Genomic DNA, 27,958 nt, shown 5'->3' on the forward strand with positions numbered 1-27,958 from the left:
ACCATGGCATAAATGTTCCCAGCTGTTCACACCTCCAGAAACACAAAACATAGACATTAAAACCAACAGAGAGCTTGTTAATATTTCTTAAAATGTGAAGGAATTAAAAAAATTCACCAACACTAAACTTTATTCCTATTTCTGTATGCTTGATTTGTGCAGATAAAGGGAGTCAGTCGTGTGCAGCTTTTGCTTTGACAAATCCAAAGTTGACACCACGTTGGGACAGACCTCAGTGTATCATACAGGGACTGTCGGAAAGCAGTGGAAGTAAACAATCAACGAAACTGTCACTTTGAGCAGCCTTGCCTCAAGACTTTGCCATTTATTAACCTGCTGTTTTTGCATTTTGTCATTTTCTTACAAAAAAATCATTATGCATTTTGAGACTACAACAACACACTCTAGACAACACATAGGGTATTCCATAATATCTGACTTCTTTGATTAGTTAGGTATTTCAATATAGCTTAAATTATACAGTTTTCAGTACAATAATGATTATTTTTGTGAACCAACTGGCACCAGGATGTGAGCTAATGATCCAGCGTTTTCATTTACTCGAGTCTGTAGGAGCTTCATCACCGTTTTCTGTTAGTCGGGTGAGAAAGTTTCATATAACGTCACACACATTAGTAATACTTGATATATGCAACATGAAAATTGTGCTCCTGGTTGCAGCATTATAGTTTGGCAGCACATGCACAGACTACAGCGTTTTTTTATTATTATTTCACCTTCTTTCTTTCCTCTTTCTTGTTGTCACAAGCATACTGGAAATCCAGATGTCCGCCGTCCAAAAAGTCGATGAACGCAATCAACAGCTCTGAAAGGTTTGCAGGTGATGGACATTTCATTGAGTGTCTCTTGGTTTGTTGACGTATCCCTCAAATGCTTTAGAGGCTACATTACACACTCACTCACACACATCCACAGACAGTATCATAACCTCATAAACAAGTGTTCTCAGTCCATATACAGCAAACACTTGTGTAACTGGTGTGAGAAGACAAACAAAACTATTGCACAGTAACCATCTGTCTAACCAGAGCATGAGACAGTTGTGAAATGTAACATGAACAAATGAGCCAGTTTTTTTGCCGCCTCCTCAAAGTAAATAAAGCCGTAGCAGTGCTTTAGAAGGGACCAGGGAGACACACCCAAGCCCCCTCCTCTCCTCGGTAACAAGTCTCTTCCTCATCAGTGCTGAATCTTTTTGAAAATAAAGTAGCTCTATTGTTAATAAAGTCTATATGGAACAGCAACAGGTGGTTTAGTGTGACTCGTATTTTCTTCGGTGTGTTAATTCCTCTAGAAGCTGAGAGGTGACTTCATGCTGTGTAGATCAGGGATGCAATTATACTGTCCATGTGGAAAAAAGAAAGGGGGGGAGGGTACAGCAATCTTGTAAGAGCAGGTCGTTCTGCAGTATGTGTGGAGAAGTAGAGATGATGGATTTATATTGCAGTTTCAGTCTCATTGGGAATGAAGGACCAGGTCAGTTTCAGGGGTCTCCGTGCTGCCAATTGAGACCCAGAGCAGCACAGTTCAGTGTGGTTTAGGTCCAAGGTGTGTGAGTATGTGCAGGGGAGAGGGGTGGACGAGGCGGGGTCAAGCCTCTACATGGTGTAGCCGTAGGCAGGCTGAGCAGGGAAGCCCGCCGGGGCAGCTGGGTAACCGTAGCCTGGGTACGGTGGCTGGGCAGCCACCGGAGCAGGAGAGGCAGGCAACATCAGCTGCTGGCCTGATCACACACACACACACACACACACACACACACAAACACAGGGTTACATGCTAATAGACGAGATCTCAACTTTTGGACAAGTGTATGCATGTTGCTTTAGATATCATTTGTCAAAGAGTTTTTTAGTAACTTTGTTACCAATACTGATGTCTTTGTCATTAGGTTTTTCTTTGTTTGTAACATGGCCATTATGTGGAAAATAATCCCAAAAATTATGATTTACTAACAAATCTATTTTTGGGCACAAGCCATGCCCTTGTCCTGATTTTCCCAGATGATGTGCTTAAATTGTTTTCATGAAGACAAATATCATAGGATAAAAGCCCATACTGAATTTGCTGATGGTTTAAATACAAACAGGTGTCTGTGTTTGTTATCAGTAGTTTTCTTTTGGGCGTAAACTAAATTGACAAAAGGTTGTTTAGTTAAATGACAGATCTCCTCCGTCTGTCTGGTTTTAATTAAATGTGCACAAAATGGTCAAAGTTTGACAACAACGACGACGATAACGTTTTTGGCTATGTGCTTAAAGTTTCAGTTACTTCACCTTCATCCAATCAGTATGTGTTTGGGTAGTGTTACATTTCAAATCCAACAGCCATTTTCCACCAAGTCTTTTACAGACAGTTGGGCTTATTCCAAAAAAACAAACTGCAGGCCATTTTCTCCTATTTAGAAATCTCAACCCTCTGGTTAACTTACCGAACACTATGGGCTGAGGCTCTGTCACCTCCTCTTCAGTTTTCCTTTGGCTGTCTGCCTCCTCCAGTTCGTCCACCTGGCAAAAAAAGAGGATAGCTCAGACGAGTATAACTCATAAGACAGTCTGATTTAATATATTAAAAGGTGTACTTTGCTTTGCAGTCTGTAAACTAAATACAAATGTCAGATTATATCCCCTGTCCTATTGGTAGCATGAGACAAAACAATGCCAGCTTTCAATACAAATATATATTTATATTAATGTACGATGTATGATCACAGTGTGCCCGTTTTTTTTTTTACAAGAATATATGTAATGTCCCGCAATATACCCTAAACTCTAAATGCTTCAGCAGTAAGACTAAAGTTCTTTCATTTCAAAAAACAAATAGTGATGAATATGTTTGTTAACACTGTAGATGTATCATATCAACTTCTAGACAAACTACACACAGAAACTCCACAGTGCAGGTTACCTGAGAGAAGATGCCATGCAGGTTTGGTGAGACATTTTAAAACAGCTTCCAGTAGAAATGTTAATTCAACAATTAAAGGGCCCGTTCACCCCAGTCACAAAAAACAAATAACTACTTAACCCCTAGTGGTATCATACCAGGCAGATAGTGACTGCTGAGACTTAATTCCTACGATCACCCTAATTCAATCAAGTGGAATAAAATGTTACTTGAAGCACTGAAAAATGTGAACTCCAAAGCAATGTCTTTTTCCAGATAGGATGTCCGTTTTTATCATAAAAAGTTCAGACTTCATTATCAACAGTCGTTACTATTTTATACACTCAAATGAAAATAGTCGTTAGTGAAAAAAGTTTACAAGGTATGTGGGATATTATAAATAACAAGATAGATAGCAAGGACATCATATCTGGTAATTTAATGCTTTTTATTTACCTAATTTAAATTTTATTTTGTTTTGAGCAACAGAAATAAAGCATCGGCATGTACCTTTAAAACTCAGCAAATAAAACCAAATCTACATCATGGCTTCGTGCGAAGATACCCCTGGGGGAGATAGTTTTGTTTTTGTGTGTAAACTGTTTTTGTGTGTAAACTGACCCTTTAAAAAGACAATAGTTACCAATTAAAAACAATAGTGGTGGGACTCAAGGTTAAAGAAATATTACATTTTGTATTAAGTAAAGGAGAAGCTATACATGCCTATGTGCTGATGCTACATTTCAGACATTCCCAGTTAACAATCCCATATCAATAAAGGACAATCACAGCTTCCACATGCATCCTGTGCGCAGGCCCTCCTGACAGAACTCACCTGGTTAAATAAAGGCTACAAACAGAACTACATTTAGAATATGTCTTTCTGCCGGATTGCTAGCTACGTGTAAGAAGCTAGGTTAGGCTGATCTGTGCCAGGCATCAGTGTTTGGGCGGTGACATTGTTGTAGTGCCAATAGTCCTGCCCACTAAGTGTAAATCAATTATCAGGCATTTTGCTTCAACTGCTGAGGCAGCAGAATAGAACAAATATCAGTTCATTTCTGTTTAGTTATCATTTCGAAAGATGAGAGGGAAAAACAAAAAGGACTGAACTGGTAAAACAGCACTTGCACTGTGAATCACTTTTCTATACATTATAACAAATTATTATAAGGAGTGATAATAAATAATAATGTTTAAAACGCAGATTTGAAATACAGTCCAATCCAAATACATCCAATCGAAATTGATATGATTGTATCATAAAACAAAATATTATTTTGCTATGCTGCTTGTTGATTTCCAACAGTGAGACTAACAACAAAATGTTGGTACAACTTAAACTCTGTCTCCTTTGATTGAAAACTTCAATGTACAAGAAGTTGGTATTTCACTTCCTGAATGGCCACTACTTAGCAAAGAAATACGTATTCTTTTCCCAGAGACAGAAAGAGGAAAGGGCACTCCATAAACGTTGGTTAGTGTTTGAAGCCCTGCATTTAAATAACAGGTACATACTTTAAACCAACACTTGTTAACCAGGAGTTAGAAACATGGGGATGCATCTAACAAGTTAACAGTGGCTCGCTCTCCTGATATTTAAAAAGCATTAGCCAGGAGGGGAAATCACTGTGTTCCTTGTATTACTCTATATTGTGCCATATCATCAATCTTTTGCATCAGCACAACTGAAGTTGTCAGGATTTAATGAATGCTACTTAACACTAGATGCAGCCCCAAGAGAGAGGAGTTAGAGGGTGAGAGAGGTTTCTGTTAGGACAGGACCGACTAATCCTGAAGAACAAGATGGTGCACAGGCTTTGGCTCCAGCCATCAACACAGCAGCTCTTAGACGTTTACTTATACCACATTAAACCTCCTGGATACTACGACAATCTGGAGAGGTCTGTTTGTCCATTGATGATAAAATGAAGGCCAGTTAGGAGCTCAAAGGGAAAAGTTTAAAACGTACCAAACTAGTGCAATTATTTCCGTTGTTATCATATAAATATTGATAGTGCTTCTTTAAACCTTATAGTCTATCAATTCATATATCCAATCTGAGTCAGAAACTGCTCTAATCCAACTGTTGACTCTGTTATTCATATTTTCATTAGCTTGTTTCTGCATCACTAATTAAAGCCTTAGTTTTAACATTCATTAGCAATACAACTGAGACAATGACGTACCCCAGGTGGATAATTTAGAAACTGCCTCTATACAGATATACTCAAAATGTAAAACGTATTGTGTTGGTGCTGAAGTGGAACAAAAGCCTGCACAAACCACTACAGCTCTCCAAGACCAGAGCTAGTGAGGCCGTACTCAGTCTACAGTCCATGCTAGGTTCCTACATCATAAACCTAAGAGATAAGTTACAACAAAAACAGACAGAACACAAAGGAGAAATAAAAAAGAGGGCCAGAGACCGTCACCTTCGCTGCAAACTCATCAACCTGGAAGAGAACCCAAAGAGATGACCTCAAGTGACCTCTCATGTCTACAGGTCAGCATTTTAGAAAATCATCGGGACCAGAGGGAGTTCACTGGCAAATAATACTTCACTACTATTAAAGGCAGATGGAGAAGGATTTGTCATTTGCGTAGACACAACATTCAAAGTTGGCTCCTCATTCCCGGCTCTAAGATATCTAATGTTTGTTTTTTCTGCAGTATCTGCCATGTCCTAGGTTCCTGTTGGATGTGTGCTCACAACCTGGTAACGGTAACTAACCTATTCAAAAGGTGAAATACAGGAAGATGGCAGCAGGGTCTTTGTTTTGTTTCAGTTTTTTAGGAAAATCCCACTCATCCTGCCTTTAAGAAAGCTATATCTGTTTAGATTAAACTCATACTGTAGTATGACCTGGTTATTAATACCTGCAGGGAATGTTACAGACTATTGTCCATCTAAGAAAAATAAATACATTTTAGTACAGTCAAAATGCAGAATTTAAAATGTGTTTCCTCTAAAAGAAAATACACTAAGTAAACTTGATTTTATGATAAAGAAGACGCTAAAAATATGAAGAACAACAACTCTGTTGACGGTTTTTCTGTTGATTACTAACCTTTGTCATGTACTCTCTCATGACTTGGATGAAGTACGGCATGGCAAAGTCCATGATGTTGTTCCTCCAGGCCAGCTCCAGCACCACGTCCGGGTGCAGCAGGTCGTAGGAGGCGAACAGGCAGGCTGCGAAGCACTCCTTCCTGTCCTCCTCCAGGAACCACTGGAGCAGGGTCTCTGCCAGCTCTGCGTCCTTAGACTCTGCGGCGTACAGCATGGCATCCTGGGAAAAACAGAAATACAGTTTAATCATTTTTATTATTCAAGCCTTAATGAAAGTTTTGGAAGTAGTTTGAGCCATCATTTCTGTGAAGAGGAGGCTTCTGGAGAGGTAATGATTTGCTTTTCCTGTCTTTACTTGATGTGTTCGTCCATGTACAGTAGATCTATGGTTTGTACAGACACTGTATATCTTTCTAAGGAATAAACAAACAAACAGTGCCATCTACAGGACAATGGAAGTACATGAAAATGCTTTTCTCAAACATGTTCATTACCTTGTAGAGTTTGTCCTGCTTGCAGAGCTCCACACTCTGTCTCCAGCGGTTGTTGCCTTTGTATAGGTACGCTGCGATGCGCCTGAACTCAATCAGATCATGTTTCTCTAACCTCTGCGCCAGGTCAATGGTGTCAAAGTGATCATAGGCATCAATGGATGCTCTCAGGCCCTGTGAATTACACACAGAACAAAACAAATATTACACCACGGATTAAAAACAAAGTGATGCCAGTCAGTGCCACCTAGTGACCAAAGGAGCTTTAGTTTCTGCAGTACTGTATACATTTAATAATTTCGAAAGGCATGTACAACAGTGGGTTCCAACCTTTTGACCACTTTTGAGTAAACTGACACATTCATGACTGTGTGCCTGACTGTATGGATTTTCCATATTATGTTCGATGCATCAAATAAAAGGAAGGAACACTGAAGAACTGTGCAATTAACCCAGATAGTGAACACAATCATTTCAGGAAGTTGGATGAATTCTTAACAGATCGTTGTATGTGGGTAATGCATCAAGGATAAGTTTTCCTTTTATTTTTTAGGAACTTTTAATAACATTTTCTGTCATTATTAAGTGTTTTTGAAATGTTTAACAATTATAGATGTTTATTAGGTTTTGTTTTCTTCTTCCTGAGGTTTGGTCATGTTCTAATATCTCTATTTGATTTAAGGATATTTTCTATTTCAAGTGTCAATAAAAAGAAAAGCTGAGAGACCTGGAAGTCTTCCTCGTCTGTCAGCAGGTTGTTGAGGGCTTCGTTGACGGACTTGTTGTTGTGACTCTGGACAGACCTCAGGTAAGGCTTGACCAACTTCAGCTGGTTCATCTAGTGGAGCAGAAATAACCCAAATCATGTCAACTGTGTTACGTACAGCGTACAAAAGGTAAACAAATACAGAAGATTTGGCTGACAGAGGTTGACCTCGTCGCTGGTTACCTTGGTGAAAAAGGTGACAGCTCGGCTGTGGTCCAGCCGCGGAGACAGGATGGTCAGCAGGTCATTAATTAGGAGGGGTTTATATTCCAGGTAAAAGGAAAGAGATTTATAGTACAGCTCAACATTGGCAACCTGATGAGAAAAAAAATATATGATTAGAAAACATAATAAAGATGATAAGATATAAAGACAATGAAAAAGGGAAATGAAATGTTCAGTCACAACACATTTTTTACCTTAGCAATAATGTCCTTGAACGGCCCTTCTTTCCACGCATCTGTGGCATGAGACATCATTGTGATTGCGGAATTATCAAACTCCTCATATTTATCGTAAAGGAACACCAGCTCTGCCCATAGATGAGCCTGCTCTGCTGCACGAAGGACCTGACAAACACAGAAACAATCATTTCAAAGCCCTTGAGGTAATTGAAGCACTCATTCATTACTGTCAAGTAATACATTTATGTTTGTTTGCTTAAATTCACGCACTAAAATCTGAAATTTCTTGAAATAAATAACATTATATATATACTATTTTCAAAAAATCTTTAAATACTTTTGAACACCTAACTAGATCTGACAAATTAGACAGCATTTATCTATTTATTTTAACTCATTACTTATCACAACAAGAGAACGTGTGAGTATGATTTTGTAATAGGCAAATTTGATTGAAAAACTTGTCCGTAATCTTTCAAAAGGTTCTTGAAAATCAAAAAAACAGTACACAGACTTTTGACCACCTGAATGACAATTTTAGCATCTTAAAAGAATGTCCCTATTCCGATATATCTGTAGATGAATATCTAAAAAAAGCAGAGAAAAGCAACTCAAAGTGTCTTAGTGCTCACTATTACTTTCTTTCTAGGGTGCGGGGAAGAAGCAAATAGTTCACGACTCACAAGCAGCCTCCACTTATTTTTAAAACACATAGACACTCAAACAAAATCTACCTTTGGGATGTTGACTCTGGACCAGAAGAGCTCGAGGTGCTCCCTCATCTTCTCAGGTTTGAACTTTGAGTAGAGGATGGCGAGCTCTGTGAACATGCCCATGTGGGCACGCTCCAGGCCCAGCGCAGCCTCCAGCAGAGCGATGAGCTCCTCGAAGTATGCGCGGTCCTGATAGTAGCTGATCAGGTCCTCCAGCTCGTCAGCGTGGATCACAATGTGGAGGCCGCAAATTTGTGCCAACCGGAACTCCTCGCCATCCACACACGCGAAACACACCTGTAAATCGAAGAGAGGAGGTTTCTGAAGTCTTTTGTCTATACACTTATAAATAAGTATCTTAGACCATAAAGCAGGAGTGTCAAAACTCATTTTATGTGGCCCGCAAGAGCTTGTAAAGAATATAATACGTCTATTATACGGTTACATGCCGCTTTACAAAAGCACGTTGCCCATAAACTACATGCCCCACAATGCATCTCATTTTGTGACATGCACACTGAAGAGACTTGCAATTAGTTATTACCCTATCCGATAATAATCCAATGCAGAGGCAATAATACATTATTTTATTTATATATGTATATTTATATAGTCTTAAAGTTACAACCGGCCCTTTGAGTGCAACGATAATGCTAAAGTGGCCTGCGATGACATTGAGTTTGACAGCCCTGCCAACAACCGAATATATCTTAATGTTAACAAAAAATAAAACTGATCAAAAGAAGAGCTGAGACAACAGCTTATTGAACAGAGGTTAAAGGTGTTTGTGTGCCAGGTACCTCCTTCCATGTCCGTGTGCTGTTGGCCTTCCTGCCGCTGTCCACAGCCGCCTGGTACTCCCCGAGGTGGACGAGCGTCGAAGCGAGGCGAGCGAAGTTGGAAACATTGTTGTACAGGAGCTTGGCTGCGTCGTACATGCCCTCATCATAACATCTATCACCCACCTGTAGAAAGAGAGGGAGACATTTTCAGATGTATGACGTTACAAGCTCGAGTACGGGAAAGAACAACATGCATTTATCTTTCCTCTCAACACTGTGAAGTGTTTCTTACCTGCTGTATGTGAGCATTGTTGGGCCCACTGACAAACTCCTCCAGCTCTGCCAGACGGTTTGTTTTAGCTAAAGCAAAGATCAGCTCTGTCTCTACATACGACTCTCTCGCTTTCTTTCGAGCCATCTGGAGGAATTTGACCAAGTCTTCCCAGTTATCTGTAAAACACAACACCTCAGAAATCAACTCGCACAGGAGAGACGATCAGAGGTAACTGTGCTGCAGAGCGAAGGCTTACTGTTCTTGCTGGCTGCGTTGACCACCTCCATGTAAGCTGAAGGGTCAACGGCTTTGATATACGAGTCGATGGCCTCCTTCACCAGATCCCTCTGCAGCTGAGCTCTGGCTAACTGGCTCCACACCGCGGGCTCATTACAGCGCTCAGCAAACTCATAGGCACGATCCAAGTTCCCTATGTGCTCTATCAATACCTGGAGACAGGAGATAAAACACAATGAATAATATTGTTTGGACATTTATATTTTCAGATTGATTTACAGCAATAAGAGTTGATGTCACTAAACAGTAGTTAAGAGATACACTGATACAATCTGCAGCATCAATTCCTAAAACTGATTCTAAATATTAAACATTTTCAAATGAATTTACCTGTTTTACAAAAAAAGATCAATACAATGATGGCCTTAACTGCTAAAAAGGAAAGTAAGACAGGAAAATCCTTATAGAATAACAGAAAATGTGATCAAAATACATTCAAACCATAAACATAACGTACACATAATGTTTTTTAATAGTATTGAATGTCAGATAAAAGAAAAACTCTGATTAAATCTCAACTTTACCAAATACAATTACTGTTTTTGGAACTTTACTAATACTATTTGTGTATACATTCTTGTGTACCTGTATGGCTGATGTGTTAACATCAAATTTCTTGAAAATGGCAAACGCTTCTTCAAAGAGCTCATTGCTAATGGCAATATTAGCAATGTCTGGAGCGTCGTAGTTGTCTAGCTTGTTGATGTACTCCATCACACGAGTGCGATCGGCTTTGATGGCCGTCAAAATGAGCAGGTTCTGGAGATTTCTGAAAAAATACCACAGATGCAGAGGATTTTTAAAAAGAGGAAAGTATTGGGGTTACATTCGTATGCTGCGAGCTGCATGCCTGCTGTACCTGTGCTCACTGAAGACAGAGTTATCGAGAACAATCTTCTCCAGAAGTTCAATCAGCTCGTTCGGCAGGTCTGCCGTCATGAAGGCCTTAACTGTGACCGAGACCTCCTCTGGGTCCTGGGTCTCCGACAGCGCTGTCTGCACCACCTGAGAGGAGTAGGAGTCCAAAAATAAACGTTGGAATACCACTCATTTACATCTTGCATCACTTCAGGATTACAGCTGGACGATATCTAACCTGGTCGATTAGCTGTCTTCTGAAGGGGTTGTCTTCCTCCAAAACATTCGCCCATAGCTCGGGATCTTTCCTTCGCACCAGATATCGAGCCTCACTCTTGAATAAGGAGTTCTCGTTGCACACCTGAGAAAAAAAACATGTACATTTGTAGAAAATGGATCTATATTAGAATGATGCATTATCTAAATGATACATCATGTGATCCACACACTTTGATGAGATCCAGGTCACACTCTCCTCTCTCATACGCCACACAGGCCAGGTGGGGGTCTCTCTTCTCGCAGTATTTCCCGACCACGGCGCTGTCGTAGAACGTGTTCTCCTTCAGGAAGCGCTCGGGTGTGTTGTTGCTGTCGATGTAGATCTTAGCCAGGGCATTGTGGGTAGCCGGCTCCTCGCATCCATCATGAATACGGGACTCCAGCCATGGCAATAGAAGTTTTAACCTAAGAAGATAGCACAGCGTTTTAAAATATCTACATATAATACACAGCATTTATACAAATATATTAACTAACATGCAGTAATATTGGATATCCCTTCTTCCTGGTGGTATAAAGCCTGAGTAATATCTCTGGGGTGATGTCAGACGGTTACTGTTTCTGGAGTGTATTTGCACTGACACAGAACTAGATGGCAGTGTTCCGTCATGCTGTATTCATGTTCACAATCTCCCGTATTCACGTTCTAGTACAGAGTCATATATTACAGTGAAAGTAGCTTCACTGGATAAGGAAGGTATCATTTTCTTAGCATTATTAGAGGCGTCTGCTTTAATCACAGGCCACTAAATGCCTGTAAAGATTTGGAAGTACCTTTTGTGCTTTAAAAAAATATACGTTACATCTTCTGTAGTGCAGAAACTGCTGAGTGATAAGGAGCAAAATAAAAAGCCTGTATTTTGCCTCATATTTACATATTCACATATTTCAGTCACCTCTGTCTTTTCTTTGAATGTAGATGCATTTGGTGATTTATAAATGTATATCAGCTATTACATATTTCAATTTCTGCTAGCATAGTCTAACGTAATTTCTTCTGATTATCTCAATATTTATTTTTAAAGATGTTTTTATTTTCAAGTCATTGCTACAGTGACTTGCAGATCATTAATCTCTCTCATGCTGTTTCTGGAGCTGGTCCTCTTAAAGAGGTTTGGTTAAACATCTATCAGGTACCTACAGAGACAAATAAATATGCAACACAAAGTCACAAGTAGTAATCAGTTGCAACAAAAATGAACAAGAAATAGAGGAAGCCATTCATATTTTGGTCCTACCGGTTCCTCTTCTCTACTTCCTCCACCAGCTCATCAGTGGAAAATTGCCCTCTGACCACCATGATCAGGTTCTTAATGACGTCCTCGGCACAGTCCACATCCAACAGGCCACCTATCACTACCGGTAAACGACTGGGGTTCACCTGAAAACAAGTGCAACACATTCTAAATACAGACAGCCCAAATAAAGCTTAGATTGAGTGGAAACCAGATAGGTATAAAGTAGTGATCTTACTTTCTGTACGTAGATTTCAATGTATTTCTGCAGATTGTTGCGGTAGAGGTAGAGCACCAGGTCATGGACGAAGTCAAAGCGATCACACACAATGATGAGAGGAAGCTGGTCTGTCAGCTTGGCCTCCTACGAAGAGAAGAAAGAAGGTTCATTTGTGGTTAAAAAAATATTAAAAAAACAGATTTTTTTTTGAATTTCTGCTGAAAGATCAAATCAATCATAAACATTTTTGACATCTTTGTACCTTGAGGAAGTTTTTAACCCTCTCCGGGTCGTAGCAGTTGCTCTCTCTACAGATTCTCTCCACTTCTTTGATCTGGCCTGTTTTGCAGGCAGCCTGGATGTACTTGAAATGAACATCAGGCTCCTGGCTGAAATTCACAATCGACCCAAGGAAGTAAAACAAGCCTTGAATAGAGATGGCAGAGGAGAAACAGCAGAAAAGTCAGCTCAGTCTACAATGGAGTTAAACCTGAATTCAACATGACCGAGATCTGCCCCCCAACCCTCACCCACATGTGACACCTACCCTCATAACTCTTGAAGGATTCAAAGAGCTCCACTAAGGACTGGGTCCCGAGCTGCTCATGATACTTAGACGCTACCTGGACACTCAGCTGCAGGTTCTGCCTGATGTTAGCCGACAACATGGCCCTTAAACACTCCAGCGAGTCTTCCACTGATAAAGATCCAAAGAAGTTTACCAGCCACTAAGGAGAAAGTGAAACAGCAGGGCAAGAAGGGAGGATGGAGGTCATTTTCACACATCATCTAAAAAACAAATGAAAAGTCACTGCTCCAGAGAGCGATATTCACAGGTGTGACCCAACAACCACAGGCGTACCTCAGGGTTGAGCAGATGTGTGTGCACCACGGCCCGTTTGATATCATACAGGTCTGTGAAGTGTTCAAGAGCCCTCTGCAGCAGTCCTGCCTTCTCACACAGCTGAGCAACGTGGGCACGGTCATAGTGGGTAAACATCTGGTTCCCCAGGATCGCATCTGCTACCTGAAAAAGGTTTATACACGCATGAAAATACTAATTGTGTTTTATATTACCAAAGGTGAATTTGTTTTCTTCAATCAGGGCAGAGAGTTGGAACCTGGGGAGCATGTATGAGGTTCATCTCAAGCAGGCGTGTCTGTAAGTGTCCTTCGGCCGGGCGGTTGTTCTTTAGTGCATCCAACAGGAAGGAGGTGCACTGCTGGATCAGGTTTCCCTCCATGAACACATCTACAATCTGGCAATAGGCAAGAGGTAGAAAAGAAAATGAAATAAACAACAAAGTAAGGGAAAATATGAGATTTTTTTGAATTCCTCCCATCTGTGAATGAGTTAGCATGCATGGTGAGTTTAGAGTCACCCACTATTAGGAATCACAGGCACAGTAGCCAGATGTTTCAGCTTTCCTTATTTAAGGACATCTGTGGATGTCGTGTCAAGTTCTCTAGTCCAGATTAAGAGGCAGAGCAATGTGGCTTTAAAGGGAGGAGGGGGTCACTGACTCGGGGAATTTCTGGCATTGTTGGCACATCTGGAAAAACAGATGGAAGCTCCCACACTGGTCGTTGTGTTTGAGTGTGATTGTAGACATGCTATAAAAAGGTGGAAGTGACTCAGTATGTCTGAGTGAGACCATCAGCTGTTCTGTGTGTTACCTGGTTGATGTTGGCCAGCGGCTCCTCGTCCTGCACCAGCATCTGGGCGAACTGCAGTCCCTGGTCTGGGTTGACACGCATCACATTTCTCAGCAAAAACACCCAGTCTGGGGTGTAGGCCACCTACAAAAGTACCATTGATAAAGCAGATAATAAATGCATTTCTCTTTTTAAGGTTATATAGAAATCATACTAAGACACCGAATATTATATTCTGTACTAATGATACAAACTTTTTTTTAAATTAGACTACTAACATTCTACCGCAATATGTTTTCCGCAAAATATTATCATGTAGTGTTTCTTTCACATGCAGAAATAAACATGTTTTGATGCATAATTAAATGAAGGACTTGAAGAGCGAAGAAGTTATTTGAGTCCTTGATTACCTTTTTAGCGTACAACACTATCTTCTGGAACTGTCCCGTCTCAGCAAAGCACTGGATGACCTTGTTGGGGACGTTGGCTCTGAGGTACACACTGAGAGCGAGGGTGGCGTCGGAGGCCTTCACCAGGTCTCCCAGCTCCTCTGAGCACTCAAGCTACAGCACATATGAAAGCACATTTAATACAATGTTTATAATAGATTTACAGGTGAGGTTGTTCTATTCTTCTGGTCCTACCTTGTCCTCCTTTAGCCATTTCTCCAGCAGCTGTTTGCGGCCCTGCTGCAGGACGGGCCTGCACAGCTCTAGAGACTCAAACTTGTTGAGCTGGCCTTGGTCCAGCAGAATACCAAAGTACTGCAGCAGTGGAGACGCCTGCCCGGGCTGGGCAGGGACACTCTGAAACTTACGGATGGTCTCTGCTGTCCTCAGGATACCCTGAGGGGAGGAAGGGTGGTAAACAATGGAGGAATTATGGGTAGAAAAAACTAAGAGTAGGAATATAAATGTTATTACATTTTCTGCAGAATATCCACAAACCAATATACAATGCGTATGGAAAATATTAGTACACCCTTTATATTAGGGCTGCTCAATTAATCGTATCTTAAATCGCAATTACGATTATGGCTTGCAACGATTACGAAAACAACGTAATCGAAATAAAACGATTATTTTTTTTATTATTATTTCTTTTTTTTCTTAATTTTAATTGGTTTTTCAGTTGAATTATACTTAACGTTCAGGGTAATCAACTGTTAAAAACATACTGTTCACATTTGTTTTCTCCAATAAATTTATGTTTTCAAAGTAAATAGATAATCGTTTTTAATAATCGTGATATCAATTATTGACCCAAATAATCGAGATTATGATTTTTGCCATAATCGAGCAGCCCTACTATATATTTGTTTATGTTTTATATTTTACAATACTGAACTACAGCGAGTATAACTAAATCATCACCAGATAAATTCAAAAATGTATCTACTTAAAGTACAAATGTAGAAATGTGTGCAAGCACCGTTTCGTACAGTTGTTTCTGACTTTTTGCCAAAGCATCTGGTATGTATAAGAAGTGCAAACACTACAATTTAGCAGCAAATACAGACGTACCTTGGGTGCTGATGCAGCAACCTTTGCGGACTCTGAATAACTTCCCTGTGCAAACAGAGTGTTGAACTTCCTGTCAAAAATCTCCTCGGCCCCAGCGAGGTTTGACCTCACAGCAATTCTCAAGGCTAGATCAGGATTCTGCAGGACGTTGGTGGCATAGTTGACAATGTTTTCCTCCTCAACACACACTGACAACACCTGGAGACAGAGCAATAAACATACAGTGCTCAATACATTGGTTCTTTGAGGCCAGAATAACATTTAAACATAACATCAAAGCAGGTCTATTATTAATGTTGTAAAGCCGGTAAATAAAATGCCTTCTTGTTTCTCACCTGTCCCTTCTTGTTGACCCCAATAATTCCTGAGGTGGCTTCATGAGGGGCGGTAACAAAGATGGTCTCTGCACTGATTCGGTTCATGTAGATGCAGACTCCAGACTCCAGGTCATACAGGTGAATGTAACCATACTTTGTGATCAAATATATTACACCATGCTTGTTGCCAATCTGAAAACAATAATCAGAGAGAGAGATTTGATAAGCATTCACCCGTAGCTTACTCCAAACCAATAAATAACAGGGGTCCTTCCCTACCTGCATAGCAACAGGAAAGTCTGTCTGGGCCTCTGGAGGGAAGAACACGTCCACTGCTTTCTTTGCAAATGGCTGGTTTCCTGCAGCTGGCTGACCAACTTCAATGATGTGCAACTGGAGAAAAGAAATGACCACATTAGGCAGACATCCAAAGTACAGCAGCAACATCAACAAAAGGAGCTATTCTGGCCAAAAAGCACAAAGTATAAACATTGTTTTCCTATAATCCTAACAAAAATAACAACTTTTGTCTGCAAATCAGATATCTTTGTTCAGACAAATACAGTGTGATAACATCGTCCTGAGTGAAATTCCTGCGGGGCCCTCACCTTTCCCCCAGCCTGTGAGCGCACAGCAAAGCAGAAGAGGGTGGATGCTTTGGCATTTCCCTCCACCTTGAACTCCCCGAAGGCCGCAGCGTGGCCCTCGATGGGCTGGGACACTTTCCTGTCAACAGAGTACAGCTGCATCGCCCCTACCACACGGTTTTGCTGCATGACAAAGAGACAGAGTCAAAGAAATCATTGATGCAGTGAGTAAAGTCATTAACATTCAAAGGCAAAATGTTACATTAGGCGAAATGCGCTGAATCGATTGCTTGTCAAGAGTTAGACAAGAAAATCAATATTCTAGCCTGAAGTCTCTGCTCGTTTCTGGCAAACTCACGATGATGAGAGAAAAATAGTCCAGCATATAATCAACTTTAAAAAGGCACAACTTGTCGTTTTTGCACAGAGTAAACAAATGAGACATGCCATGTTTATTTGTCAATGTAAAGGTACCCAGAGGCTTTTTGTACCCCTTGAACAAAGCCATGCTAGCCATTTTCCTCCATTTCCATGACTTAATGTATGATAAGCTGAGCTAAGCGCCTTATGGATCCAACTTCATATTTTCCATAGGTCTCTAGTCAAGTGAATAAGTGTATTTTCAAAATGTCAAACTATTTCTATGAGATCCAAACAATCATCTTCCTCTTTAAAGCATCAACTAATACAATATTGTTTTCAGTTTTTGCCCAATAAAACAAATCACTTTAAAGGTGGGGTAGGTAAGTTTGAGAAACCGGCTTGAGATACACTTTTTGTTATATTCCATGGAATGCTCTTAACATCCCGATAGCAATGAATATCTTAAGTGCTTTGACAAAAAATCCATAAAAAAAAATTCCTGTAAGGAAGTGGCAGATTTTCTCCGGTTGTGTATTTTCAAATTCAAGCGCACTCGAGCTGGTTTCTCCGAAATTACCTACCCCCCACCTTTAAATGTTAATTTATAATTTTCCACGAAACTCAAAAAAATAAATTGAGAATTATCTATAGCAGGGCTTCTCAAACTCCGGACCCGGACCGAACTGCAAATCAATCCCGACCGAACCCTGTGTCCCATTATAAAAAAAATAATGGGACATAATTATGCTATATTGGAAAAATATATTGTAGGGCCAAACCTATACAAAACATGTCTGTGAAGTTTGCTTAAAATACCAAACAGTTCACCCATTGTAGCCATGCCTCATAATGCTCAAACCCCTCTTTTGCAGCCCTGTTAGAGAAACGCGGATTTTGGGCCCTTAACTTGAAAAAAAAAAAAAGAGGAGGCGGAGCTAATGCCTGATTAAACTTAATTAGTTAAATTCTGCTGTGTTAAAACGCCCTCCTGTTCTAACTTCAAAGATTATCTCTGAAACAGTATGGAGCTCAAATGCTTTTTCTCTTGCAGGTTTATCACAAGGTGAGTTCTTTTTTTATTTCCTGCTTTTTAAAACACATGTGCTCTTCAGTACAGGTTAGCTCGGAGTGTTAGCGAGGCTTGCTAATGTAAACAAAGACGAGATTACGTCCAAAACACGTCAGGCATTGTTTCTGATAGCAATCTTCTGTGGGTCCGCTGCCGATTTGACGTCAGATCGGCAGCAAATCTGTATCCGCTCGTTTTACACCCGTTTTTTAAAAGATTTGGGTACGGAGGAAAAGAGAGAGGGTTTTATTTTCTGACGCTGCGTGAGTTCCCCGACGCACCGGGACTTTACTAGCATTGATCCGGAGCATTGACCTTGTATAAAATTCACAAGTGGACCTTTAACAAAAAGGTACCCCTGATCTATAGAGTGTGAAAAACCAGGGTTACTGTGGACAGAGGGACAAAGCTGAGAGACAGACTTTTTGTTCCTTGATGCTATACATTACTGATCAGAGAGGAAAAATCATGCTATTGTATTGTCAAATGCACTTCTACTATGTGAGTAAGCATCTTCTACTGTGTGAGTAAGCATGTCCCTCTGTGTATTCATACCTGTGCAGAAATCCCGATCAGCAGTAGCCATTTCTGTTGTTCGTCAGTTCTGTAGTTAATGATCTGACATCCGGCCAGACTGGCGTGCCGATCGAATACTTTGGTGGGCTGGGAATCCCCCTCCATGCTCCAGTGATAGACGGCCGTATCTGTGACCAATGCAACGGTGTTTACCGATATCCACTTCCAGAACATGACCTCCTCTGTCATGGTGTGAGCCTTCACCTTACTCTTCATCTCGATGTTGAAGATCTGCAGCGTCTTGGCAGCTGAGGGAAGTAAAGAAACAGAGAGGAAGTGAGACAGAGTTTAGCCCAGAGGGTATTTAAAAAGGCATAATGTATTAATGATATTTTAATTAATTCTGGTTGCAAACTATCAATGTAATTACTGGCTTAGTACTCAAAATCATTATATGTTGTTTTTTTACTGAAATAGGTTTCTTCTGTGCCCTTAACTATTTATTATGGGCTATCTTTCTTAGTACAGTAAAAGCAGATTCAACCCACTTTATTGTGTATCGTGTATTAAAAGAATTACGAAAAAAAACGTATAACTTTTTTAATCAACATTTATGAATGAATTTGTGGGTGAACACACTACCCATGAGCACACATTAACCTTGATTTTAGTAAAACATGTATACAAATAAAACAAATCTGCATAGCTAGGTACAACTAGAGGACAGAGAAAGTCTGTTTTTTGTTATTCTGGTTGTGGGTGTTTGTTGGGCTAATGTTGCATCCCTCTGTACACACCAGCCTGGGTGCAGCTGTCCTCTGGCTACAGAAAGGAGATAGCAGCTCTAAGGTAATTACAGCTACAAACCTCAATTTACACAGAAACGGACAAGTGAATGGTAATGTATAAAGTAATGTATGAGTGAGGTGACTGTTGTACGAACTGCCATCAGCACACACAGCAATGATGACTGTACATTAATGGCATCCCTTATATGCACTAGGGAAGGATCTGATATGGCTGCTGGCACACGCTCAAACCGACGTGCAAAGACACAAATGGTGCCTCAACTCTTTTCAGTGAGGAACATCTGATGATGCATACCACACACACACTCACACTCCAGCAGAATACAATAAGTCATGCTAACACAAGTGTTCAAATTAGATCTGTGTACTTGAGAGGCGTATGTGGCAAGATATTATGAGAGACATGGCTACTGTATCAACATTACAAAGTGCCAGACAGACAAAAAGCAACTCACCGTCTGAGAAAGGGCAGCAAGCAAGGGAGAAAAAGCAAAAGTGTCAATCAGGTAAGAATGACAAGACAAAGATAGACTAGAGGGAAAGGGCAAATGGGGGGATGTAATCCTCAGAGGGAGGGGGAAGGGGAGGGGGGAGACAGAGAAGCATTATAGGCAAATCATTCTGATTGTGCAAAATGCAAGCTAGATCAAGCGCAGAAAATCAATTTGCACAACCAACTTAGTACATTCAGGCAATAGATCTGAGTGCACTCTACATATTCACAGCGTCATCAAAGCATTAGTCATTGCAAGACCATGGCATTCCCTCAGCAATACTAAAAGATGGCTAATTATGTAAGAACTAGACACACACTTCATCCTGGGAATTTGAACAACAATTCAAAACTCAGTGCTTGGTATAAAGCCATAAATTATACCAGCGCATGGTTTTTTCTCACAACAACACAGTATTTCTCATTTACTGTAATAGTGAGTGGTGGGGCTGTCTGGGTGTGTTGCTGTAGGTCTCACAATACATGCTCTCACCTTTCAAGGCGATGACCTTGCTGGCGGGGTTCATGATGGCGCTGTCAGCAGAGATGGGTCTCCTGATGGGGTTGGTGGGGTCGGACATGTCCACGATCACCACCTGGTTCTGATCGCCCACCTTCTCTCTGATGCAGATGAACTTGTCTGACTCCATGGTCAGATAGCTGAACCCAATGTTGGCCGGGTTCACACCCATGTTCTGCAGCTGGAAATATTAAACACAGTAACAATGACAATCATTACTTTAGTGGGGTAAAGTCACTGCTGTATGTATGCATCATTCAAAAGCGGTATAACTGTGTATTTCCCACTATAATGTAGCTGTAGATAGGGATGTTCACGACGACTCATTAGAACAGTCAACCAGTCTTAAAGTAAAACAAAAAATATATATATCATTTATGTACAGTAAAAGGTGTTTTATATTTATGCCATTTGCGGCTTTTATAAAAGCAACATTTGACTAGAAAGACATGAGATTTCAGAGCAAATTATGCCAATAGATTATTTTAAATGTGTACATCAATAAAGTAATTATAATTTTGCTAAAAGGTTTTATGGTGTATGCTAGCACAGGTAGCAAGGTTTAATCGAATAATCAACTAAACATCCCTAGTTCAACTAATACTTTGAGAGCTTATTCTTGTTTCTTTTGTCAGCTATAACCTATTGACAAATATAAAACATATAAGCATAACATGTATCTATATATGCCTAAAACTACATACTATATACATTCAATTCTGAAAAAGGGAGGGTGTTACCAAATAATTGCTGTAATGGATGAGCTGGTACTGAACTCATAGTTGTAATGGTCCACTAATATGTTGCATTATTAAAAAAAAAAAGGGAAGAAGAAAAGACTTCCATTAAAGTGTGTGAACAGTTTTTTACATTTTGACTTAGCTAGAAGTAATATTCCAACTGTACAGAGTTTTAAGGCCTTTGAAGGAGGGACACCTCCATCACAGCAACAAAAAATGCACTGGGAAAACATACTTGGCAGCAACTGACATTTCGCTTGCAGTGGGAAAAAGCAGCAAGCAAGTAGTGGACCAAAACAGTGTTTAGATTAAAATAAGAGCAGGTTTGCTCCAGTTTTCCAGGGATAGTCTTAAAGGTTCTTTCCAGACAGAAGGTCTAGTGGTACAAGGAACAAGTGTGGGCACACACACACACACACACACACACTCTTAATATAGCTTCTAATAATCTCCTACATTTATTAAAATATTTTGAGAACCAAGTTTGAAGATGGAAGGTTTTTATTTTACTTTCACAGCTATTATGTATCCCATCATGACATCTCAATTATAAAAAAAAGTAAAGAGTTACTCTATTTCAATGGAGGCTGTGATTAAAAGCTGACTCTGAATTTAATCGTCTGAGCAGTCTGCTGAAAAAAGGTGTAATCACCACCAGATTATTCAGCAGAAACCAGTCATTAAAGAAAGTCCTAAATAGACATCCACTAAAGTTAAGAATACATTTGAATATTTTTACTAAATCACCATTAGCAAATCCAATCCATTATTCAGCATATTTACTTTTCTAAAGGGAAATAAGTAGCTTAGCAGAACTAACCAACATGAAACTCTCCACCTGGGTAACCGGCTACTGAACAGAGGGAATTATTGTGCACATTGTCAAACTAACTGTGAACTGAGAGGACAGACCAAAACAAGCTCTCTCTCCCTCTGACGACTGAACACAGTGCATTATGCAGTCTGAGGCAAGCGGAAAGGAATCCTGACGCTCATCACAAGGACTGTACTATCTCACAGTTGGCTGCTGGAGCAGGACAACAGATCATGACCGCTGAGCCCTTTAAATCATTCACATAAGAGGCAGGATGAAACATCATCATCATCATCATCAGTGGGGGGGGAGGGGGGTCACAATGAAAGAAGCTGTTCTCTGGCAAAAATAATTATTAAATAATTACATTTAATTTATATCCAAAAATATACATCCTTAGATGTTCAGTCACACTAGGATAAAGCCGTGGTAATCAATGTTTTGTTATTTTAGAAATCCCTTTAGAATCAGTTTTTGTAATACAAGAGGGGGTTTTCAGTATACCTCTACTCTAAAAATACTAAATGTACTCTTCCAATATCAGAGTAGCACATGATAACAAAAGCCCTACGTAGCTGTGTATGTAACAGGATGTATGATTACCTAGAAGAGCGTCAGGACACACTGTTTTAGGCATATGATAGCTATGTGACAACGCTTATAGAGATAGACATTTTTAATATAACCAAAATATGTTTGGATTTTGACTTATTGGTCTAAGAAAATCAACAATTTTAAGATTTCGTCTTGTGCTCTGGGAAACTGTGAGCAATTTTCACTTCTTTTTGACTTTTTATATAAATAATTGAATAATGTACGGTTGATTTCTGTGAAGTTAAGTGGACGTACAAGATAAAGGCCAAAGAAAAAACCTGAGGGTAGATTGGAGCCCTATGTTGCTTAATATCCTCAAGACTGACAAAACTATCTCTGGGAGGAGAGGGGAGGAAAACCACAATAAAGATAGACATGAAGATAAGGATGGGAGTAAATGGAGGAGCTCAAGTTATTGTGCTGAAAACGAGGGGAGGGTGGGAGTTAGGAGAGAACCAGTGTGAAGGAGAGAAGCTACAGTGATTAATGTACCTTTCATGAGACATAAATAAAGAAGGAGGGATGAGAGTTATGTATGTACAGAGCACTTCCAGTAACACAGGCCTTTGGCAATCTACAGCACAGGGTGGGGCAATTTACAGGAAGTAAACCCCCCCCACACTCCTTCGTGGTAGAACATTCCAATCTAAAATCACACTTCAACTACAACCTACTGTCTCCAGTGTCCAACTACCTCTAGTAATATATACACACACACACACACACACCTAATAGTCTTCTTTCCTCAACAGCTGGGATCAACAGACACACACATATCACAATAACAAAGGCAGCAGAAGTTCACGGATGATATAGTGCTGACAGTATCTGGTGAGTCATAGGCTGGTTGGACGCACTGCTGAGGCACTGACACGTCGCATCAGCAGCTGAGGCTTTGGGTTCATCAGGAGATTACACAAGCACAATTAAAACTGAGGCAAGCAGAAAAAAGATGTGCAAGTTTTTGCTACTTCCCACTGTCTTCCACAGGTAGCAGGTACAGGTTAGGTATGCAGACTGTAGATTATGAGGTATATAATATAGCCGAAAATGAAAGCTTTACAGCTGCTCCAACAAATATGCTCCGCTATTAATAGATCAAATGAGTATGTGCAGGTCATCAGTAGTGATAAAACACACAGAAAACTGGAACTGGAACATTTCCCCTCAGCTGTACAGAGTTTATAGCATCTGTTTTGGTTTTAGGGCCTTCAACTTTTTCTGTTTAGGTAGACTCTCTAAGAATAAACAGTAGATGTGTGGAACAATTTAGCATGTGAGTTGGTGTTGACCAAAAAAGAGAGCTAATGTTGAACTAACATTCATCAGTGGTTAGAAACTGGACTCTAAATGAATGCTAATGTTGCTCTGTATCATCGTTAAACTAATCAATGGTTCAACTGACATAAGTTATCATAAACAATTAATTTGTTATGCACAAATGGCCGAAAATGCAGCATTCAGCCTTGGTTAGATTTTACATTAGCCTGTGAGAAATTAATAGACAGCTTTCAGTATTTTCTGACACTTATAGACAAAAAAGTTAATCAAATCTAGAATATAATCTGCAACTGAATTGTTATGGAAAATAAAAATCAGTTACAGTGCAGTTGATGCAGCTTTCATGTGTGTGACTTGTATGACAGTACATAAGAACACAATGTATTTATTGTATGTGTGAATGACTGCTCTTTTAACGCATTCATGATTCAGTTTTGGTGACTGAACACAGACGCTCATCCCCACCAGCCACGGTTGCGGTCACAGATGTGTCCTGTTACACTGTCATGCTGCATCCTATCCTGATGTGATTTGCCGGGCTTAAGTAGGGCCTGCTTACCTCATCTGCCTGTCACATCTGTTGACGTGATGGCATAATTTCATAAGCACAGAAACAGCATCACACACCATGATGTTGTAAACAACCGCAGAGAAGCAGGTTGGACTCTCCTAACTCGACTAGATAGGACAATGAGCTGCAGGACATTTTTGCACTTACACAAGCTGCTACAGTATGTAGGCTGCAGAGCCACATAAGCTACAAATGACTCTCACTTTAGCACTTTCATAACTCACTACACCATTTTCACGTCCAGATTTAACAAAAACAGCAGTATTAAAGAACAGTTTTGAGTGGAATAATGAAGATATTAGGAGCATTTGATTTGCTCTTTCTCTAATGCAGTGGTTCGCAAAGTTGGGGGCGTGCCAGGGGGGGCGCGAGAGGAGGAAAAATGGTTATAACATTTTATTTTTTTTAAAAGATAAAAAAAAAAAAAATCAGAATTTGAAAAATTATTGATTCGAAAATAATATGATGCAGTACAGTACTATTACGTCTGGGTCTCTGTGTTTCATTAAAGCTCGCCTCTGTGTGTCTGTGTGTGGAACGAGCCATTTTGTGTGCGAGAGCGAGAGCGAGAGCGCACCGGTACCGGAGATCGTTGTTGTTAGCTTCTGGTGCGAGCTACGCTAACGGATATAAGGAGTCTTTTCAACAACAAAGTGGAGGAGAGTCCTTTCCTGTCAGACTGAGAGACTCAGTGAGCTAAAGGACTCTGTGTTATATCAGTGGGTCTCAAACGTTTTGGTCACCATTAATGTAAACAATTATTTCCGAGGCACACATTTATATGATCATTATAGTTATAAAAAAAGAGAATAAATGAAAAACAGCTATAAAATACTATATGACAGTAAAACAAGAATAAAGTTTAAAAGGGTGATTTGTAAAATATCCATAAAGAAAAAGTAAATCTGTTTACAGTTCTGTTTCAAATGGGTGTTGAGAGATGTATCCATAGAAGTGCACCAGATTGATGCATTTAACTTCAATATTTAAATATAAATCTTCCTGGGGGAGCATGCCCCTTGACCCCCCTATGTTAGGTCCACACACCACCTGTAAAAATAGCACTTTACCCCTGCTTACACCTATATGCTGTGAGCTGATTATCGAGCCTTCATTGTAACAGTCGCAGGTACACTGTGTATATGCGTGGGGATTGTTGCAGTATAAAATTCCACTTTAGCGCCCGGTACATTAATGGGAAACCCTAAATGTTTGAGCACCCTCTATGAAACGTCAAGCTACCCCACAGCACCCCCAAAATAAATCTCTGGCGCCGCCACTGAGCCTGACTATTTGTGTTGGGGGGACCCGACTTTTTTTTCTCCAAAGGGGGGGCCTGACAGAAAAAGTTTGAGAACCACTTCTCTAATGCAACCTCTAGCTCTGAAGGCTGGTACCTCATCGTGAAGATGGGCCCACGTTACACCCCTGACTCCCGTCTCTAACTGCAGACACAGAGCTGTAAATACCAATCCAAGGAGAAAAAAAGTAAAAGGCTAAACATCTTGAGGCCCAAAGTCCTGGGTTTGCAAATTCCAAGCATTTTTCACTCGGCTGGAGCCACCTAGATTCACAGAGGAGCAGAGCTGGGATTTCACGGTAGAGGTCTGCTGCTTATCAGTCTCAAGGCGAGGGTTTCTTAGGAGATGTTTAAGGGAAAGGTATGTGCTGTTGAGAGCAATATGAAATAATAACCCTGACATTGCCAGGCTGTGCACTGCCCTCCATCAGCGAGCACCAGGCCTGTCAGTGAGGAGAGGAGCTTGGTTAGCTGCAAGCTCTCTTGGCCAGCACAGTTTTTTGGAGGATAAAGGCTCTTTGGCTGACGAAAGTGGGGCTACTGGCCAGAGGAAGGGAGCAGAGAGGGGGGTGGGGGCTCTGTGCCTCTTTTTTTTCTAGTGAAAGGCCATTTCACTGCCTGCTGTTACCATAACAACAGGCTACAGACAAGGGGAGGTGGAGGGGTGCGTCACAAACTTTCTCTTTTGACTGCAAGGCACCAAGCACTGGGGCTGCTATGGGACAATGATTAATAAAGTGCAAACCAGAGACAGAAAGGGGCCATAGTAGGAACATTTCTTCCACAGATTACCAAAGAACTGGTTGTTTGTTTAGGTTTTTTGTCACATATAGTAAAACGGGCATTTTGTGTGTGTTTTTCCTCCGCAACAGACTTCCAACCAAAGACTAAAGAACCTTTCCTACTAGCATTTTGATGCTGGTCATTTTAAAGCTGCACAGATGGGCCTCTGGCATGAAAATACCACCAAGCAGAGCAGATGGTTACATCAAATCACTATTGTATTGATGCTGTCATATGAAACTAGATCCCATGTGGGTTTGGATTATTGCAATATCAAGACATTGCTCCAATAATGTGTTGATGTTTTGTGAACATTATAACATTAACTGGTTTAGAGCAAACTAAATGTTTCAATGCACTCTTACCTTTCTTTACACACTTCCAAAAAGGACCCTGTGTAACACTGTGTTAACACCTTATAATTACCTAACAAATATAAAATGGTGTCAGTTATGCACAGCATTTGAAGAGACGCCCTGCCGGTGTAAAAAGTAGGAAAATGTTGCTGCAGGGAATGACAACACCATGGTAGCCACAAAGCTGGAGTGCAAGTGCCATTCAGGTCTCAGTTACAATGTTATCTCCAACAGCTGAGCTCAGTTGACTGCAGCATGAAATGTAAGGACACAGCAGTTTGCATCGACGCTGATCGAAAATGACAGCGGCGTTTTTCCACTTGGAGGAGAAAACTGCGGCGTATCCACACACACACCGGTCCGCAATGGAGCTGATTCTATGAGATCTCACTGGTCAATTTGTACAAGTCATCGAGAAAACTAGGCCTGTAGCTATATTGAGCACCACCCTGCAGCACTATTTCAGATTATATTTAAATGCGACATGTGCCGTGTGTGCGCGGAGCTACACGGGTAAAAGGAGAACGCAAAAACAAACGAGCAAAAATGTATTTGTAGGGCTTTTCTGTGTCTGCTTACCTGCAGATGTTCCTGAAATCGTATCGGCAGTATTTGAGCCATGACTGCAGGATTTCTCTTTCAGAACAATCCGTGAGAAAGGAAAGGGGAAGGGGACAACCGGAGAAATAGAGGTGATCTTGTTCTGTTTGTGCCCTAAACGTCCCAAAAAGTCAAATCCGATGGGCAGTGGTAGGTAGTCTGGTGTATTGCGTTGGTATCACACGAATCCAGTGACTGCTCCCATTCAGTAGCCCCCATACAGTAGTCCTGAATCAAAAACTCCGCACCTCCGCCAAGAAAACTAGTCCTCTTTAACTAGTGCGTGATCCAACAGAATTGTAGAAGGATAGAGGGGCGTGCTAAAAAAATCCACGCTGACTCATTGTAAGTGATGAGCTCTCGTGAGTTCCCTGTGTCGTAAATTCCTTTATTTTCTGTCAATGCAGGCGGTCGGATGTGCAGTGTGTACCCCTCCGCCGCAGCCCCTTCCCCCTTCCTGCCCACCAACTTCGAAATCAGGGCTCGTGACAAAACGCCACACCTTTGCATGATTTCTTTAAAATTATACTCTAAGAGTAAATAGTGTTTTTTTTAAGGATGACGCAGCCTTTTTTTCCCAAAGAGCTGAAACTGCATCTTTTTGACGTATACAGACACTATCATCATCAGGTTCGTGCATGCACAGTTATAAAAATGCTATGTGGTTTTAAACATCACCTAATGCCCTTCAGATGCATCAAGATATTTTGACAAACTTATGTTCTTACAAAATGTTGAATGCATAATAATAATAACAATAATTCATTACA

At 40.5% G+C, this 27,958-nt stretch overlaps 1 protein-coding gene across 2 annotated transcripts; it reads right to left on the reverse strand.

Moving 5' to 3' along the window:
* Positions 1-290: 290 nt before the first annotated feature.
* cltcl1 (clathrin, heavy chain-like 1) lies at positions 291-27,576 on the reverse strand. 2 transcript variants are annotated; one of them, XM_034090420.2, is made up of 32 exons: positions 27,168-27,576; positions 20,123-20,330; positions 18,367-18,635; positions 16,401-16,562; positions 16,072-16,185; positions 15,811-15,984; positions 15,476-15,673; positions 14,597-14,797; positions 14,363-14,515; positions 13,974-14,096; positions 13,418-13,555; positions 13,159-13,323; positions 12,844-13,024; positions 12,559-12,722; positions 12,315-12,440; positions 12,080-12,222; positions 11,012-11,246; positions 10,801-10,923; positions 10,564-10,709; positions 10,290-10,473; positions 9,664-9,856; positions 9,426-9,583; positions 9,152-9,316; positions 8,373-8,648; positions 7,654-7,803; positions 7,418-7,549; positions 7,196-7,306; positions 6,472-6,642; positions 5,976-6,197; positions 5,334-5,360; positions 2,450-2,525; positions 291-1,744 (listed from the first exon to the last, which is right to left on the reverse strand). In XM_034090420.2, the coding sequence occupies exons 1-32, from the start codon at positions 27,207-27,209 to the stop codon at positions 1,620-1,622; spliced, it is 5,055 nt and encodes a 1,684-aa protein (XP_033946311.1). In that variant the 5' UTR covers positions 27,210-27,576; the 3' UTR covers positions 291-1,619. The 2 variants fall into 2 exon arrangements, with proteins under 2 accessions (XP_033946311.1, XP_033946313.1); XM_034090422.2 differs by lacking the exon at positions 5,334-5,360 and having other exon boundaries at positions 27,168-27,575.
* Between the last annotated feature and the right edge of the window lie 382 nt (positions 27,577-27,958).

Source organism: Pseudochaenichthys georgianus, chromosome 9 (assembly GCF_902827115.2).
Source record: "Pseudochaenichthys georgianus chromosome 9, fPseGeo1.2, whole genome shotgun sequence".
In the NCBI taxonomy this organism is placed as follows: domain Eukaryota; kingdom Metazoa; phylum Chordata; class Actinopteri; order Perciformes; family Channichthyidae; genus Pseudochaenichthys; species Pseudochaenichthys georgianus.